Source organism: Pantherophis guttatus, chromosome 1 (assembly GCF_059756535.1).
Source record: "Pantherophis guttatus breed Tessera chromosome 1, ASM5975653v1, whole genome shotgun sequence".
In the NCBI taxonomy this organism is placed as follows: domain Eukaryota; kingdom Metazoa; phylum Chordata; class Lepidosauria; order Squamata; family Colubridae; genus Pantherophis; species Pantherophis guttatus.
The window spans coordinates 260,077,588-260,097,302 of NC_142063.1; the positions used below are offsets into that span (position 1 = coordinate 260,077,588).

A 19,715-nucleotide genomic window follows, 5' to 3' on the forward strand; every position below is an offset into this window, starting at 1 on the left:
GTGGGGGGGGGAGAGGTTGGTCACAGATTTCCTCCTCCTGACACTCTTTCAAAGCCACACTTCCTCCGGCACTTTGCTTTGAACGCCGCTCCTTCTCTACTCTAGAGGTAAGTCAGCCTATCGAGGTGAGCTGGAGTGGGCATCCACACAGTCAGGCGACCGACGCGCGGGAGGAGGACGGCAGGGCAAAAATCGCAGCGGTTGCCCCCATGCAGCTGACTGCGGGGAGCCGCGGAGTTAAAAGTCTCGTTTCCCAGCCGGGGTCTGAGCGAGGCTCTTTGTCAGGCGGCGGGGAAGAGAAGACGAGGCGGCGGCGGCAGCCTGCACTTCCGCGCCGGCGCCATGTGATCCTCCACGCGGATGGAAAGGGCAAGGCAGGAGAATCCACCTTGGAGGGGAAAGTCCTCGGCTCCGAGAAGGCTTCTCTCTGGGAGAGAGTCCACTTTGCTGGTGGGCGAGGGGAGGGGGGGGGCTTTGTCCCAGGCGGGCGCAAAGAACCAGTAGCAACCGGCAGCGCGGCTGATAATTCTGCTTTTTGCGCAATTGGCCAGCGGGAGAGCTGCCAGCCCTAGACGCTGTATTGCTTACAGCTGGGATGGGAGCCCTACAGAGCCGACGAGACACGCGCTGCCGGAGAAGCAGCCTTGCTTTTGGGGATGGGGTTATTTATCCCACTGCTTGCCCAGCCGCTGTACCTGCGCCCCTTTCGCTTTCTTAGCCCCGCCAGTCGCCTTTACGCAAAGGGTTCGCGCTCCCCGCTCCTTTGCAAATTGCGTTTCCCCTCCCGCGGCTCGTTTCCTTTGCCTGCCTTCTCTGTCTGCCAGCCTCTCCCCATCTCTGGGTGCGGGAAAGCCGAGGGGCGCAGAGGAACAGGTGGACGCTTGTTTTGCCAAGCTCCAGGAAGGGAACGTAAAGCGAGAAAGGTGCAGAGGAAGACCTTCAACTTGTTGAAAGCTTTTATTTGCTGAATACAGAAACTCCCCATACCACATTAAAGCCATACAGCCGTTAAAGCGGCAGGCTGAAGACCAGTTTAGTCCTGCCTTGGGTATGAAGCCAACTAGGTGCTCTTGGGCCAGTCATTCACTCTCAGCCCTAGGAAGCAGGCAATGGCAAATCACTTATGAAATCTTATCTAGAAAATTGCCTGAGTTGTGAGACTCGCTCGCACACAAACACATATGACCAAATTAGGGTATGCGTTGCACCAGAAAGGAAATTACTCACTATGCTGCTCCTATCCTAGCTGCAAACAAAAGAAATCAGAAATGAATATACTCTCAAGCCACGAAGCCAATGAAAAGTCCCAGGTTCCTTTCTCTCCTGTAATAAATGTAAAAGGCTACTGAAAATTAATCAGGTACTTGCATACTGTTGCTTGCCATTCTTATTCATTTGGGAGAAGGAAGCATCTTGAGTTCAGGATTCAGTTACACTTGCTCTGTAACTTTTTGAAAAGGTAAACAAAAAACATTTCCTGAACGTTTGAAATAATATGCACACTTAAGTAATTATCACCTGCTTCCTCATCTCTGCTCTTTGAAGTGAACGGAAACATGTTTGTTCACTGTGTTAATAACATCCCGTACTTTGTGTGGAACTATAGGAGTTTGCCTGCCTGGGCTATAGTCATGCAAGTTTCTTAGGTTTAAGTCCCATCAAACTTAATGAACTTCTCATTAGACATGAATATAAAATTTAAATGTTGGGACATTTTTTTAAAAGAGACCAACTCTTTGTTGGTTTTAGTGAAAAAGACTTGTAGGAGAGATGTGTTAAACTGACAGCCAAAAATCTGGTGGGGTCTGGTTGCACCTTTTCTGATTAATATTGACATTTTCTGAAGATAACTGCTGCAAGATGAAGCAGGCGCAGTTCTCTTATGTGGGTAGATTCCTGCACAGATTTTGTGTAGTCTGTCAGGGAATTGCCATTGGTTAGCAAAAAAATAAATAAATCCTATTAGCTTGAACTAGTTTATATAAATGCAACGCTATCTTGCAATGTCGTTTGATGTAGAAGATTTTGAAGAGGTGGTACTTTGGCAGAGTCTGGATGCCATGGTAGATACCAATTTGTTTATGATATTATACCACTTTTGAGATGGGCCTTATTAATAGGTTTACAAAACTGTTAACCTGTAGTCTCAACCTATAGCCATTTGTTTAGCAACCATTGGAAGTTACAACTGCAGTGAAAAAAGTAAGTTGCAACTTGTACTTATGAACTTTGCAGCCTTCCCATGGTCACAAGATCAAAATTAGAGTGCTTGGCAACTGGCATTATTTACAATGGTTGCAGCATCCCAGGGTCATGTGTTTGCTGTTTGCAGCCTTCCCAACTGGCTTCCGATAAGCATAGTCAATGGGGGAAGCCAGATTAGCTTACTGACTGCATTCTTCGCTTAACAACTGCAGTGATTTGTTTAACGTTCATGGCAAAAAGGTAATAAAATCAGGCATGACTCACTTAACAACCATTTAGCAACTGAAATTCTGGTGCCAATTGTTGTAAATCAAGGACTACTGTAGAAGTCTGTTGAAGAAAGCTAGTTAAAAGGAGTGGCAGCTTTTCGAGTTATGTTTCATCATGGTGAAATTATGTTGAAATTCTGCATTTGTACTGGTAATTTAGTGTATAATATGAAAAGTAAGGTACGTAGTTCTTTTTTTCAAATGAGTTATACTTTAAAGTAGAAAAATAATCTTAGATTTGGTCTGCAAACAGCAAAAGAGGCAGCTAAGGTTTTTTTTTTTTTTTGGCAAATTCCATTTAAGGGGGGGGGAGAGGGGCAAGGCGCAAAGGAGGGAAGGAAAGAATTACCTTAAATGCAGAATCATGTGGTTTCCAGAGAAATGTAATACTTTAAATAATTGTTATACTATTCATGTACAGAACAGCCCCTTTTGCTACATTTTGTAATATAAAGGCATTTTAAATGCTAGGATTTTTAACAGTAAATTCCTTACATATACAGGTAGCACATGCACTTTAAGACGTTCCTTTGCAGAATGTGTAGCAATGTATCTGACTTGCAAATACATAAGCCACTTAACAAGGAAGATAACTGTCGCTTTGAGAATGTGAACTGATAAAAAGGACCCCTCCCCAACATGCATTTATTGTGTCCCTAAGTGCACATGAAACTTCTTTTAAAATCTCAGTACTTGTTTTGAATATGAAAGAAAACACAAAGGAACAAATTTATAAGGCAACAATAATTTATTTGTAGGTTACAATGAATGTTGAACATGAAATCAACCTGTTAGTTGAAGAAATTCGACGGCTGGGGACCAAAAGTAAGTATGATTAAATGGCTGTAGATGGAATATAAAATTAATAGACTCCAAATGTGCTAGAATACAACTGACATAATTTCCAATGTATATTGGTCTAATATTTCCAGAAGGCACTGTATTGGGGAAAATCTGCAATGTAGGAAACACCTGCAGAAAAAGCCCCATTTTAAAAAGTAAGGAATAAAACTCAAGATACAAGATTTTGTTCTTAAAACATGGAGTATATTGGATGAAAATCAATAAAGAGTTAAATAAACTTCTGGCAACAGTTCAAATGTTTAAGGAAGTAGTTAAGCCTTTGCTTCAAGCCAGTCTGATAAATTTGTTACAGAATATAAATTATTGTTTATGTACTATCAAGTTGGTGTCAATTCTTAATGACTATATTTTCTCCTGTTCCCAATCTGTATTAGTATTAGTATTTATTAAATTTTTATACTGCCCTTCTCCCGAAGGACTCAGGGCAGTGAACAGCCAAGATTAAAATACATACATTATGAAAATTAAAATACTTTAAAAATAATTAAATCACTTTGGCGTCCCAATTTGAAAACCTCATTACCCATAAAATTAATCAATTAAAATTTTAAGCCAGCCCGGCTTGCTGAAACAAGAAAGTCTTCAGAGCCCGGCGGAAAGTACGGAGGTCCGGGATCAGTCGTATCCCTGGGGGTAGCTCGTTCCAGAGGGCGGGTGCCCCCACAGAGAAGGCTCTCCCCCTGGGGGTTGCCAGTCGACATTGCTTGACCGACGGCACCCTGAGGAGACCCTCTCTGTGGGAGCGTATTGGCCGGTGGGAGGTTATCGGTGACAGAAGGTGGTCTCGTAGATACCCAGGCCCTAAGCCATGGAGCGCTTTAAAGATGAGAACCAAAACCTTGAAGCCACCCGGAAGGCCACCAGAAGCCAGTGCAGCTCGCGCAGGTGTTTCATGGGGGCGCCATGTCGCCCCCATAATGACCCGCACGACTGCATTCTGGACCAGTTGGAGCCTCCGGGTGCTCCTCAAGGGGAGCCCTATGTAGAGAGCATTACAGTAGTCCAGGCGGGAAGTAACGAGGGCATGAGTGACCGTGCATAAGGAGTCCCGATCCAGAAAGGGACGCAACTGGCGTATCAGGCGAACCTGATAGAAAGCCCCCCTGGCCACGGCCGTCATATGCTCTCTGGTGGTTCTGGTCTTTCAGTAGTGCATTTATGACCACTTTAATTAAGCCATCCTCTTTCTGTCTTTATTTCTATCTTTCCCAATATTAAAGACTTATCTAGAGAGCTATGTCTTCACATAATGTATCCAAAGTGGGATAATTTGAAACCCATGAGAGCCCTGAGTTGATTGGTTTGATGATCGTTTGTTCTTAGCTATCCAAGTCCAGAGGACTTCTCCAACACCAACAGGATATAAATATTGATTACTAAATAGATAATAAGAACAGCATGGGAGACCCCAGATTATTTAAGATAACAGCATGCATCTCTAGTTCTAATAGCATTATATAGAATAACCAGACTGCCAATTTTCTTTCAAGGGCCCCCCTTGGAAAACTGGTGCCAAGTTTCCCATACGCTCATAGCTACTAATGCAAACTTTACTTGTGACATAGACAATCATTTAATGGAAAACAACAATCTCTTCTGAGGGGATGTCTACTTGCTTGTAGAAACTTGGCAACAGCGAGACGTGATGTCTAGGTTGATACATCAGGTTATCTTTGTTTACTCGTTGAATATTAATTAGGTAACAGTTTATGTAACAGACCAAAACTATATTTGATTCCCAGTTAAGTCACTGGAATTTTTTCATAATTTTCCCACTTTTAAAATAAAACTGGATTCTTATGTGCATTTTGGTTCCAGTTCAGACTGCTACTGTAAGTTTAGGTTTTAATCTAAGGACTCTAACCTAAGTAGCTGTCTGTAAATTCACTATACTAGTGTGCCTTTTTGGAAAGGGCGTTTAAATGCAGTCTTATTTTTTCCCCATTGACTTTAATTTCAGGTGATATTCATGTTCACTAATCACAGCACGTTAAAAAATAAGGGATTTTTTGTTGCTTTCAGCTTAGTATATCATGCAAATTGCTATTTGTAAAATATTTTTATAATTTAACATGTAGGGAATCTCATTTAGTTGTGGTTTATTCAACAAACCATGGCTAATATGAAGGCAGTCAGTATTCATCATAACTACCTTGAGTTACTTTGGGCCTAAATGATACCAGATTTTCATATGATTATTATTCAGTATATAATTTTCAGTGATTAAAAATGTAAAAATGGAAGATTAACTTTTTAAAAAGTATTAAAATGTGTATTTTTTCCAACCATAAGTTAAACATTTTTGATACCTTTTTCAGCAGTGTCAGCAAATCTAAAATAATGTTGCAGAGATTACTCATTTAATATAGTTTACTATTTGATGTAATGGATTTGAATTTAATAATAATTTTTACTGATTTGTGCCTCTGAATATATGTTATGTTTAAAAGTTAAAATATTGGTCATATTTTCACATTTACATTGTGATGAATTTGGCTACGGCTACGATAACCTTATTAAATGAAATTAGAAACCTTGAAAATCTCTAGGTCCAAAGACTTATTGGGAGCTAAAATGTTAATATGTCATTTCATCCTCATACTTTCTTTTGTCCAGATCCTGATGGGACTTTGAGTGTGAAGTTTGGAGTGCTGTTTGCGGATGAGAAATGTGCCAATCTTTTTGAGGCTTTGGTGGGAACCCTGAAAGCTGCAAAACGACGGAAGATAGTTAATTATCCTGGCGAACTGCTTTTGCAAGGAGTTCATGACAATGTTGATATCTTGTTATTGCAGGATTAGTTACTTTCCTAGCAAATGGCATTTTCATTAGGTATCTATATGTAACTCAGATCAAGATGCATTTGATTGAAAGTATATCTTCCTATTTATCTTTATAGAATTATATAAAAAAAATTCTCCGAAGGCCTTTTAAAAAATTCTTTTCTGAAACCCCTGCTACATAGTTTGTTGGGCCTTTTTTTGGCGGGGGGTGGGATTTGGAAATTACAGTCTCATATGTCTGAAATGTTGTTGAACTCTGGAATTCCTTACAAATTATCAATATCAACAACCTAAACCTTGCTACAAACTTCCAATTTATGGGGATTCTGTGATTTCTTTGCAAGAATCAAAAATTATTCCGGCCAAATGAAGCATTCAAGCTGGTAGTTTCATCTGAAACTGAATATTTGATATGGTCTTTTTATGCAATGCTTGAAACATAGGTTTTTCATGTGACACTTTCTGAACTGTGATACTTCGGAGTAACTGGAAAGTTATAAAAGCAATGGCAGGCAGAGGAATTCTCTTGCATTTTTTTTAGTGTATTCTCATTGATGAAGGAGAGAATGTTATGGAAATCATTTCAAAGAAGAAAATAATGTAAGAGAAATGTGTCATTAGTGTGTTATTTTTCACTTAGTTATAAAGTGACCAAGACAAAGTATTTTGTCTTTTATTATTACAATAATTTCTCCAGCTATCAGCAAATCAGACATAGATTAAATTCTGAGGAAATACTCAAAAGGATATTCGGATATTTTCTTTGGCAGTATTTCATTGCTAAATGGGAGTCTTGCTGTTGAGAAATTGTCCATCCAGTTTCGCCTCCCACAAATTTGAGAATCTCAAAAGACCATTTGTGTCTAATTCATATAATATTCCTTTTCTCAGGGTAAAGTTAGAGAAGTGGGAGGACAGTCCTTCTATTTCTCAGATTCCAGTTTCTCTATGTCTATTACTTGTTGATGATGCCCTTCTGGGAAATGGGTGTACCTTAAACAAACTCTGTAGATCACTTTAGAAAGCACTAAGTATTATCCAAACTGCTGTTAACACAAGTTCATTCTTTTTCTATTTGGTCGGTTTGAGAAAGAAGTGGAATAGGGTGTGAGAAATGCTCACCTGAACCCTTTCTGGCAGGCATCAGGGAAGGAACACTTGAAAAATAGAATATGACATAAAATGAGAAGAACAGGAAGATTGCCTCATAGAGGACATGAACATGCAAAATTGGTAGAATTGTACAAGACTATCTCACAAAGGTCCATTCTTTTAGTTTTTTACAAGATGATTGAAGTGCACTTCTCATTATTATAATTCATCTAGGAAATTAGCAAATCAATTCTTTCTCCTCTTCCCTCTCCACTCCTACCCAATACTTGAGAATTAAAGACTGTTTAAATGGCAACAATGGTGTCATAATACATTGTTTTTTAGCTCTTATTCTATGCATTCTATTCTATTCTTTGCATGATCCTTTTGTGTCTAATTGATACAGTGGCTAGCTGGTCTTCCTTAGAAGTCCCTAAAGGGCTTCAAAGTAAAATACTTCATCAATAAATAAAAATGTGGGAATTATTTTTAGCCATATCATTCTGTGAAAAAAATGCCTTTAATTAAATAAACATTTCATGTACACCAAGAAAATTTGGTCTCAAATACATATTTTTGGTAAATAAATATTTCCAATTCTCGCTAGTGTTGTTTGTTTCTTGAAGTGTGGAGTAGCTCACCTGAGCACTGGAATTCTTATTTTGTAAGGATCCTCTTTGCCAATTCTGTACACACTTGTATTAACTTCATCAAGAAGCACTGAAGCATTCCAAGAAAAAGAAAACATAATTTGTTATAGTGATGGTGGAGAATAGGAAAGCAATGGTACTTAATCTAAAATGTTGCTTTGATGCTTATGAAGGAATTTGATAACAGTATTTTCATCTCTGGAATGATTTACATATTAGTTTAAATAATGCATTCTATGTTAGGAGTGATCATATTAAAGTTATGATTCAAGATTAAGGACATTACTTACCACAAAAGAAAAGCAATTGAACTTTCAATATGTCTTAAAATAGTTGGAAATGTTTTGGAAGTTTACAGTGTGAATTCTGGATAAACAAGGCAGATAAACAAGGAAGCAGTGCATCTGAAAAAAGGTATGTCTAATTTCAAAACAAGTTAATTTCCTATGGAAACTCATGTCTTTGAATTAACTGACACCTGGTTGACTAAAATGCTAGAGGTTTAAAGATGAAAGATTCTTCATTAAAGTTTATGTTCAAAGGACACATTTCTAAAATTTTAAGATCTTAATCATTTCTCATTCTTCAAAATAATTGTACAGTATATGGATTTTCTTATGATTTATGGTCGTTTCAATTTTACTTTAGAAAATAGATAAAAAAATCCCCAAAGAACAAAATTCCAGAAGTGTAATTATGGATTAATATGAAACATAAATTGAACCATAGCGCTGCCAAATATTACTTGAGAGGTTTATAGTGTAGGACCTCAAATGTTGGCTTGGTGCAGGGAAGGCTCAGATTCCATCCTTAGTCAAGGAAGTTTACTGGGAAACAAATGATTTTCTCTCAACTCAACACACTTCAAAGAACAGTTGTTTTGTGGAAAAATGGAAGTATTATGTATGCTGCCTTGAGTGCATGAAGAAAATGTTGGATATAATTCTAACAACAACTGAGACTTGGGAACCAAATATAGTAAGCTGGAACAATATACTGTATTTTTCGGACTATAAGACGCACCTTAGTTTTTGGGGAGGAAAATAAGAAAAAAGCTGATTGGGGTGGATCAGCCTCCTGGAATGACCCCAATCAGCTGTTCTCAGAGGTGAACTTTAGCAACAGGTTCTTGGTTGAGCTCTATGCCTTGTTTTTTTTTCAGCCTCTGAAACTTGTCATAACTGAACAAATGTTATGACAAGTTGTAAGTCAAAGACTACCTGTACAGATGGTAGGTAAAAACATTTCCAAAAGTGAGCCTATTCACATTTTTAACATTTGCATTATTAAAGAGTCAAGCTAATATAACAGACAGGAAAGGAGGTCTAGCCCTTGGTCCCCATCTTGATCGAAATCCAGACTGCCCACTTTTCTCCCCTTGCAAATAACAACAATGTTTCTGATTAAATTAAGAAGGTGGTGTGGTCAAAGTTACTTAACATTTTAATAAATCTGGATGAATTTACAGCCCAATTTTTATCAGTCACAGCTCATCAAATTAAGCAAAACTGGCTTTACAAGTTAAACCAAAATTAAAACTGGTGTGGAAATCCATTCTCATCTAGTTGTCTATGGAGATTCTCAGTCATCCAGGTCATGGTTGTCTCAAAAGTGCTTTATCAAGAGGCAACTGGACTTTTTCATTTTTCTTTGAAGACATTTCGCTTCTCAGGAATATCTGAAGATGTTTTGATTTGCAGGAACATCTGAAAAGCTCAGGAGGATCTTCAACCAAACTAACATATGTGCACACTTTAAACTGCAGAATACACAAAGCAGAAGCTTGTCCACTGCAAGGATAAACACCCAGACACAAACTGAGAACATGGTATATGCAGTACAATGCAGTGTGTCTTGTGCAGATCTGTACATTGGAGAAACAAAAAAACTACTTCATGAACGCATGGCACAACACAGGAGAACAAACCTATCAAGACAAGATTCAGCAGTCCATCTGCATTTAAAAGACAAAGGCCACTCTTTTGAAGACAGCAAAGTCCACATTCTGGACAGACAGGACTGCTGGTTTGGAAGACGGCTCAAAGTGGCTATCTATGTCAAAATTGAACAACTCATTCTCAACAGAGGGGGAAGGATACAATATCATCTATGTCCAGTTCCAAGAAGGCTCCATTTGCACTACTCAGTTTATCAGTTTATTTAAGGATGTAGAAAAAATGCTTTTAAAAGTAAAAAAAAAAAAAAAAGTTGGCCACGTCTACCCAGTCACATTACCACCACCCCCACCAAGCCATGCCCACAGAACCGGTAGTAACAAATTGTACATTTCACCACTGATGAGAAGCAAAATGTCTTCAAAGAAAAACCAGAAAGTCCAGTTAATTGGAAAATCTTGAAAAAGCACCTTTGGGACATTCTCATCTAGTGCTATGAAAAATATTTCAGCAAATATTTTACTGAAAATACAGCAATGAGTTGGAATACAAATCAAAGCCCAGAAATGCAACCAAGAGCTGTGTTTTCCAGGCATATTTTAGCATTAAAATACCCTAAGAAAAACTGTCAATTTAAGGATTCTGGAAAAGTCTTGTCTACACAAACTACATATATCTGCCAGCATTGGCCCTCATCACACATTTAGAATAAAGTAACATGTTGCAAATGAGGCTATTTCTGAAGACTTCTCATAACCTGAACCTGATAGAAAAGGTGTCTATTAACAGATGGGAGCAACAACTGCAATATAACCAGTGGTAGCTCAAGGCAGGGGTGAAATCCAGCAGGTTCTGGAGAACCGGCAGCGGAAATTTTGAGTAGTTCGGAGAACTGGCAAATACCACCTCTGGCTGGTCCCAGAGTGGGATGGGAATGGGAATTTTGCAGTATCTTTCCCCTGGAGTGGGGTGGGAATGGAGATTTTGCAATATCCTTCCCCTGCCATGCCCACCAAGCCACGCCCACAGAACCAGTAGTAAAAAAAAATTGAATTTCACCACTGGCTCAAGGGCATATGGAACCCTAGGCCACACTGACTGAGGTGCCACCTTGTACTGATTTGCATTTTTAGAATGATTCAGCCGGACGGTGCCTAGGTTTCGGCACCTAAGGCTAGTGCCCACTCTGCCTTAGCTTAAAGCTAGCACCGAATATAGCACCAATTCTTTAGTTGTTGCATTAACTATCAAACAAACATCTGATTCAAGGAATGAGATGTTACAATTGGTTTTAAGTGTAGGGCTTGGCTCTGGGATACCTTATGGTCCATCTTTTTCCAAGGGGATCTGCCTTCTGTAAACAAGAAGGGACGGGGTACTTATAGCCTTGCCTGGTCAAGAGATCAAAGGCATAAGGCTACAAAGGCAGATTAATTTTTTTAAAGTGGCTCCTGCTATGGAACACTTTGCCCTCAAGAGGTCTGTCAGGTACTCTCTTTATTTGATTTTCACAGAGGCATGAAAACAGTTCTGTGGCACCAGGCATCTGGCAGTGGGCATTTAATATTATGACTGTATGGCATTGGGCTATTATTTTTATTGCACTGACATTTAATATACATGTAGATATATACTCTTTCACACATCTTTATATATAAAGCTATTACACCTGCAAATATAGGCTTTTAATTTTATTGTAAACTGCTCTGAGTTTAGGGAGTTGGGCAGGACATAAATTCATATAAATTAACCAATTTCTATCCAGGAACCGGATCACTTGCTGAATAAAGAAAGAAAACCAAATAGAAAAGACAAAGGCTTTTCAATCACTACAAATTCCCACCACAAATAATACAGATAAATAAAATTCATAGGATTAGGGAGAAAAAGCCTTAAGCCTCCTTTATATACATGAAAATTTCATTCCTTACCCATATCTATGTATAAACCCCTGTTGTGATCTTTTAATATAAATATTTAAGAAATTATTCAGCAACAGATACAAAGCTTTGACTCTGCATGGGGCCTCCTAAATTTGTAGGCATTTCCCAAATAACCAGTTTGAAGGGATTTTTACAGGTTGTTCTAGAGCTTTTTTCGTCCAATAATTCAGAATTATGTACGTCTGTGTTGAGTCACAGAGTGTTATTCTGAATGAACAACAGTGCTTAGTTCTAGAGGACAAACTCATGTACTGGCTTTATGTGGGCAGTGGACTTGGATACAGCACTAAAGCAGCACAACTGCAGGAGAAAAATCATAGGTTTGTTGTAAAAGATTGATGTGAAAACATAGTAAATGCATTATAAAGACTAATGAAGAGTATAATGATCTGTAATCCATACATAACCCTACTGATAAAAAGATTTAGTTCACATGCTATTCAGAACAGCAGAAATATCCTTTGAATTAAAAATAATAATAATATAAATTAAAATTAGACAGTACAAACAATAAATAAAGAGATAAACAGACTGTCAGATGTAAATGCCTTATTCTCCAATGTGTAAATAATGTATATATGGAACATCAGAGGTTAACTTATTCTTTGGACTTTAATGTATTCATAACTTACCACTCCCATTCCTAGCTCCACCCCTTGTATATATAAGGAGCCACCCTCACCATTCTCGTCGCTTCTACCTCGAATATTCAGTGAATATAGAATGCCTATCATAATTAAAAAGAAATATATTTAAAGCTTTAACTTCTATTATCTTTATTGAGTCTGATCCTGAAAATATTGCAACAAGCTGGTAGCAGAGGATGGTTAATTGACTCAATAAGTAATTAAAAATGTCCAAGAAAGATAGGCCCAACACCAGGGCCTACAGCAAAGAAATAGAAACTGATCAAGAGATGATCAACGAATCCACCAATGCGATTTCGAGAGAATCCGAAGAATACACCACTGAAGAAGAAGAACTAATGAGTGAAAATAATGACCAGAAAGAAATCGAAATAGAAAATAACGAACTCAGGTCAGAGATATTAAAGATACTAAAAAGCCAAAAGAATGATGAAAGTCTCATCGCGGACCTCCAGGAGATGCTGAAGAACAGCGGAGCAGCGAGAGAGAAAAACGTCATTAAAGAAAAACCCAAAGATCAAAAAATCGTAAGTGAGATGACTACTGAGAAAATAGTTGTTAAAAAGAAAAGATGTGATCCCGCGCGAAATTTTGAATGGCAGCCATCTTGGTTTCAACGAACTTCAAAAGAGAATGGAGCAGAGCCAATCAAAACGCTCAGTTCAAAATTTCTGGCGCGAAAAACACTATCAGACGAAGAAAGTGAGAAAGAAGTCTCAAACTCTTCAGATGATCCAAAATCAGAAAGTGAAGACGATTTAACAAAATCTCAAGTAAAATCAGCAATGAAAACGCTTTTTGCTGCTTTTGGGCCAAGACTGAAAATTACCAAGACATCTACGAAGAAGCAAGAAATCAAACCGGCGACTCAAGACCTGCACGCTCCCATCCTGACTTCGAAAGCGACGACGCCCGAGCCCAGAGAGCCATGCCGATTTCGCCCTACACCACAGACAAAATCGAATACCAACGCACACAAAAAGAAGAAAAGAACCGTCACCACCACCAGAACCCCAAAAACCGAGCCAGAGACCGACTCATCTGAGGAGGAGCGGATCGAGAGAGCTGAAAGGGAGAGAACCTTCCACGACGCCACCAAAGAAAAAATGAACAACGCGCATGTGCGAAACTACGTAGACGACCCAGAAGGACTTGAACTGGCCAGAGAACCGCGCAGACTCATTGCAAGCATCCCAATGCCGTTCTGTAATTTCCTGCACTTGAGAGATCACGGACTGCCCCAGGTTGTAAGTAATGGACAGAATAATGTAGGTAACTTACCCAGTGACTTCCCAAAACTTAGAATTGATGGCATTAATTTACAAGAGTGGTATCAACAGCTTCAGGTTATTTTCATGAAAGAAAATTTACTATTCTTTATAACTAGCCCTCCAAGAAGACCTTGGACTTTAAAAATAGATTGTTTACATCATAGAGCATTTTTCATAATAATATCTAGCGTGTCTCCTGCAATGTATCATAGCATCAAACCAAACCTAACTGTATCAGAAATAATTCAATGCATGTTTAATCTATTTCACAGCGATAGCGTAGCTACAACCACAAGAATGTCTAAGGATTTCTTTTCCTCTAGAGTAAAACCAGGGGTTTCTATAAGTGAGCATTTGATAAATCTAAACAAAATAAGAGCTGAGCTACAATTGAGGGGGGAAGTGATTTCAGATCAAACAATGAAAAGTGTTATTATCAATTCACTTGATCCATCATGGGATAGCTTTATGTCACACTTAGATACCATTAATTTGGGATATTTATCCATAGAAAGTCTATCTAACAAATTGATAGCAGAAGACAATTCAAGAAAAAATCGATCCAGTAACCAAACAGACCACAAACCTTTTAGGAAAGTAGTCTTTCAAGATAAACATAATGAGGCCTTTAGATGCTACAATTGTGGATCCAGGGAACATAGTAGAAGAGACTGCCCCAAAGTCTCAAGAGAGAGACATAGACCAGAATATAGGAGCAAATATAATTACAGACAATCTTCCACAGATAGACACAAATATAGAAGCCCACCAAATTACAAAGAAGGTAGAGGGGGTAGAGAAAATTCAAAAGAGAGGAAATCTGGGTCACTGAATGGGCTAAATAAACAAGACAGCAACAGAACACAGCAGGATGAGAATAACAATTGGCTTATTGATTCTGGTGCAACAAATCACACCACCAACAACAAAAGTATATTATCTTCATTTATAGAAGATAAGTTTGTGATAAAGGTAGCTAATCAAGAAAAGGTTCAAGTACTAGGCAAAGGAAATGTGACCTTGCCTGGTCTAGGGAAAATAGAGGGGGTATTATTAATCCCAGAAATACCTCACAACATACTAAGTGCCATAAAATTAAGCAGAGAATCTGATATCAATATAGTTTTCTCAAAGGGGAAAGCAACTATAGAAAAGAACAAAACAAATGTAGGTACTGTAATGATAAAAGGAGGTCTACCCTATCTGATAACTAAAGAAAGATGTTTACATAACATTGATTCAAATATGGAAGATTGTATTGAAGCAGATGATGAAAATGTCAGTAACAGTGACAATGATGAGTGTAGAATAGCTCATGATCACAAAAACACATACAAGGAAAAGAAACCAAAAATAGGTAAACCAATTCATGATGAGTGTGCTCACATCTTACACAGGAAGTTAGGACATGCAAGCTTTCCTGTAGTACAAAAAATGACTGAACACGCAGAAGGTGTCAAAATAAAAAATTGTGAAAATTATTTGGAATGCTCAGTATGTAAGTCCACCAAACTAAAAACCAGTCCCAGACCAAAAAAATCTAACAGATCAACTAACAATATTTTTGATTTGGTACATATGGACTTAGTTGGTCCATTAAGTCCCTCAATTACCTATAGAAAACGTTACTTCCTAACAATAGTGGATGACTACAGCCGATATGGTTTTGTTTACACATTAAAGCACAAGGATGAAACATTTCAGAAATTTAAGGAATTCTACAAACGTATAGAAACACAACATAATATCAGAATAAAGCAAATTATGACAGATAGGGGATGTGAGTTCATGTCTAAAGAATTCTCCCAATGGTTAAAGGATAGAGGAATGTTACATTTCACGTCCAATCCTTTTTCTGCATTTCAAAATGGAGTTGCAGAGAGGAAAAATTCCACACTACAAACCATGATTAGGTGCACATTAGAGGATGCTGGTTTAGGCAAACAATTTTGGTCAGAGGCATTACATTATTCGAATTACACTCAAAATAGAACCTGGTCCAGTATTGTGAATAAGACACCATATGAGGTAATGTACAATAGAAAACCCAAATTATCACACATGCACATATTTGGAGTCACTGCAGACGTACACATACCTAAACAATTGAGGAGAAAGGGAGAAAACGTATCCAGGAGATTAAGATTCATGGGATACGAAACTGGAACCAAAGGGTACAGATTTATTGATAGTAATAACAAATTTATAGTATCCAGAACAGCTGTGTTCCATGAACAGGCCAATTGGTCAAAATTGCACCTTAATGAAATATTTCCTAATAAATGTAAAGATACGATATCTTGCGAGGAAGGAACAACAGAAAATCAAAATATTAACAAAAGTAAGAACAAAACCAAAACTTGGACTAATAGTCAGCATAAAATAAAGACAGACACATTAACAAAAAAGGAAGCTAGATATTTGCATGATAACCATAGCAAGCCTGAAAGAACTATTAGAAACAATAGAAACCAAATACCAAATAAATACAAAGATTACATAATGCATATGAATGGAGAACAAATAACACCTAATACATATGAAGAAGTATTGAAACTTCCACATGAAGAAAGAGAAAAATGGGAACTAGCTATGGAAAAAGAGATGGAAAGTTTACAAGGATTAAATGTATTCACACCTGCGATCGCACCTAAGGATAAAACAATTATAGGTACCAGGTGGATTTATAAAATTAAGAACTTAGAAGGAGGCAATACCTTATACAAGGCTAGACTAGTTGCACAAGGCTATGCACAAAAATATCCAGAAGACTATACTGATACATATTCACCCACAGTGAGAACAGAGAGTGTCAAAACAGCCCTTGTAGTAGCATCTGCACTCAATCTGGACGTATTCCAATATGACATACAGACCGCATACTTACATGCAAAATTAGATAAGGAAATATATGTAAGAGCACCACACAGTCAATACACTAATAAGAACGAAATTTGGTTATTAAATAAGAGTCTGTACGGATTAAAGCAATCCGGCAAAAGATGGTACGATTGCTTGGTAAAAGTACTTAAGACCATGGATTTCAACGCCACCACTGCTGATAACTGTTTCTTTGTAAAAAAGAGTAATGATCATATTGAATTTGTATTAATTTACGTGGACGATATTTTATACATTGGAAAGCATAAAGAGAGCAGGGAAATCTTTGTAAATAAGTTAAATGAACACTTCTCACTGAAATCTCTGGGTAAAGTGAATAAATACCTTGGTGTGCAAATTAACAAAACTAAAAGGGGATTCAAACTTACACAGAAAGATAAAATCATCGAACTCCTAAACAAATGTAACTTAAATAATGCTAAAACCTGTGACACCCCTATGCAAACTGATTTTCTTAGAAACACTGATGAATCTTCCCCTGAGTTTAAAGACAACACATTTTACAGATCAGTTATAGGTTCACTCCTTTATATATCTAATTGGACTAGGCCAGATATTGCATTACCTCTCAATCTATTGTCAAGATATGTTAGTAAACCAACCTTGTATCATTGGGAAGCTGTCAAAAGAATTCTAAGATATCTGAAGGGTACATTAGATTTTTGTTTAATGTTGGAACCCAATAATGACAGAGAACCAAAAATTACTTGTTATGCTGATGCAGATTGGGCTGGTGATACATCATGCAGAAAGAGTACTTCTGGTTATGTTTTTCTATTGAATGATTGTCCAGTTTACTGGTATACTGGTAAACAAGAACTAGTAGCCACTTCTACTACAGAAGCGGAATATGTTTGTTTGTCCAAAGCTGCAAATAACCTTGTATGGTTCAATGATCTGATCACTGATGTTTGGAAGAAACCCACCTTACCATTTATTATGCATGAAGACAATAAAGCGGCCATTGAAATATCCAGATCCGATGCAATTGGACAAAGGTCCAGGCATATTGATATAAAGTTTAAGCATGTGAGACAACTGTCTCAAGACGGATTCATTAAAGCAATACATTGCGATACTTCTGAACAATTAGCTGACATATTAACAAAACCCTTACCTTCTAAACAACACAAATATTTAACTTCTAAATTATATGTATTATATTGTCCTGAATCAGAATGTAATTGGTGTTGTGTAACGAACCGGCATTTAGAGGGGGATTTGTCAGATGTAAATGCCTTATTCTCCAATGTGTAAATAATGTATATATGGAACATCAGAGGTTAACTTATTCTTTGGACTTTAATGTATTCATAACTTACCACTCCCATTCCTAGCTCCACCCCTTGTATATATAAGGAGCCACCCTCACCATTCTCGTCGCTTCTACCTCGAATATTCAGTGAATATAGAATGCCTATCATAATTAAAAAGAAATATATTTAAAGCTTTAACTTCTATTATCTTTATTGAGTCTGATCCTGAAAATATTGCAACACAGACTTTCCCGATTTCAGGATATAATCCTTCAGAGCTGTGTGTTTATAAGCTTCATTATAATGGCATTTTGGAAGCTGACTGGGCTAGCAGACAGAAATTAGGTAAAAAAAAAACCTGAGAGGGTAAAAGAGGCATGTATTTGCAAGAGAAATGGATAATGGTACTCTACTAGGTAAGGCAAATAACAATGTTTAAGCACAATGCCAATTTCTAATTTTCCTTGAATTCATGAAATGGGACATATTTGCCCTGATTTTAGTATCCCTTAAAAAATAAAGTAAGCCTGTATTACTTTATCATAACACAACAATCATTTTCTCTTGCAATTTTCTCTTGGAAGAATCAGAATAAAAGCTTAATGGTAGTTCTCCCCAGATCTAGAAATTTGGAGAATTGTCCCAAGTGTTGCAGAAAGAAACCTCTGAATCAGGGATGAAGTTCAGCAGGTTCTAACAGGCTCTGGAGAACCGGTAGTGGAAATTTTGAGTAGTTCAGAGAACCGGCAAATACCACCTCTGGCTGGCCCGAGTGGGGTGGGAATGGACATTTTGCAATATCCTTCCCCCGCCATGCCCACCCCTGCTCTGAATAGAAGGGATTTGGATTTGTTTGTTCTTAGAAAATGGAATTAGGACATAAATAACTCTGGATTTGCAAACTGTGGTACATATAGTATGATTGTTTGGGTTTTGCTTATTGTCATTTGGGAATTCAATCTTTGTGATTTGCAAAACAGAGTTTACTAACATGAACCCTTCTTTTAAACAGTGCCATACCATAAGGTGTGCCTTTTTGATTTGTGGCCTCTAGAGTGCCCCTCCACCCCAAGCTGCTGAAATTCAATTGGTCCTGACTTGTTGGCCTTTAGAAAGACCTTGGAACCGGGATAGGTAAGTTCCTGTTGGGAAGAGTATAATTGAGAGCCAGGTTGCCCATTATTATTATTAGTTGTTGACTTTTTTTACCCTGCTTGTTTCCTGTTGGGTGGGCAACCATACAAATTATTTAATATTAAATAAATAATCAAGCAAGCTCCCATCTATCTGTGGTCCAAAAGAATTATGACTTAGCATGATTCTTTTGGACCACAAATGGATGAGAGCTTGCTTATTTATTTCTTTATTTAATATTAAAATAAGTGTCTATATGCTCCATCAATTTCCTTCAGCAAAGGCAAGTTCACGTTTTCCTCCTGTTACTATATCTTAGGAAAAGAAATTGTAACATTGCTCCTGAATAGCATAGATCCTCTGATGGTGATGAGAAACAAATTGAAATCCACACAGGCAATATTAGGCCAAATGAAGGTATACAAAATCATTCCATGTTTTTGAGTTTCAAGAACTCTTCAAGGATTTTTTAAAAATTGAGCCCTGGTGGCGCAGCAGACTAAAGCACTGTTATTAACATCAGCTGCCTGCAATTACTGCAAGTTCAAATCTCACCAGGCTCAAGGTTGACTCAGCCTTCCATCCTTTCTAAGGTAGGTAAAATGAGGACCCGATTGTGGGGGCAATGAGCTGACTTTGTATAAAATATACAAAAGTATGAAGACTATTGCTTAACGCATTGTAAGCTGCCCTGAGTCTCCGGAGAAGGGCAGCATATATATAAAATAAATAAATAAAAATAAAATACAATTGATAGAGTTTTATTTGCTATTCTTCCTTTGACGTATATTCTGAAGTAGATATG

General features: G+C 37.8%; 1 protein-coding gene and 1 long non-coding RNA gene across 4 annotated transcripts in view; one reads left to right on the plus strand and one right to left on the minus strand.

Moving 5' to 3' along the window:
- Positions 1-7,815, plus strand: ABRACL (ABRA C-terminal like). 3 transcript variants are annotated; one of them, XM_034418919.3, is made up of 3 exons: positions 1-107; positions 3,233-3,299; positions 5,955-7,815. In XM_034418919.3, the coding sequence occupies exons 2-3, from the start codon at positions 3,239-3,241 to the stop codon at positions 6,137-6,139; spliced, it is 246 nt and encodes an 81-aa protein (XP_034274810.1). In that variant the 5' UTR covers positions 1-107; positions 3,233-3,238; the 3' UTR covers positions 6,140-7,815. The 3 variants fall into 3 exon arrangements, with proteins under 3 accessions (XP_034274810.1, XP_034274809.1, XP_034274811.1); XM_034418918.3 differs by lacking the exon at positions 1-107 and adding an exon at positions 281-450; XM_034418920.3 differs by lacking the exon at positions 1-107 and adding an exon at positions 2,426-2,445.
- LOC117666319 (uncharacterized) overlaps positions 7,715-19,715 on the minus strand; it is a 17,676-nt gene continuing 5,675 nt past the window's right edge. Inside the window, exon 2 of the long non-coding RNA XR_004591725.3 lies at positions 7,715-7,933. This is a non-coding gene — a long non-coding RNA (uncharacterized LOC117666319). The remainder of the gene's footprint in view (positions 7,934-19,715) is intronic.

What these genes read in the sequence shown, in the direction of transcription:
- ABRACL (XM_034418918.3), top strand. Translation starts at nt 361, where the DNA reads ATGGAAAGGGCAAGGCAGGAGAATCCACCTTGGAGGGGAAAGTCCTCG. An exon ending in GGAGAGAGTCCACTTTGCTG is followed by an intron (nt 451 to 3,232) that starts GTGGGCGAGGGG and finishes ATTTATTTGTAG; the next exon opens with GTTACAATGAATGTTGAACA. An exon ending in TCGACGGCTGGGGACCAAAA is followed by an intron (nt 3,300 to 5,954) that starts GTAAGTATGATT and finishes TCTTTTGTCCAG; the next exon opens with ATCCTGATGGGACTTTGAGT.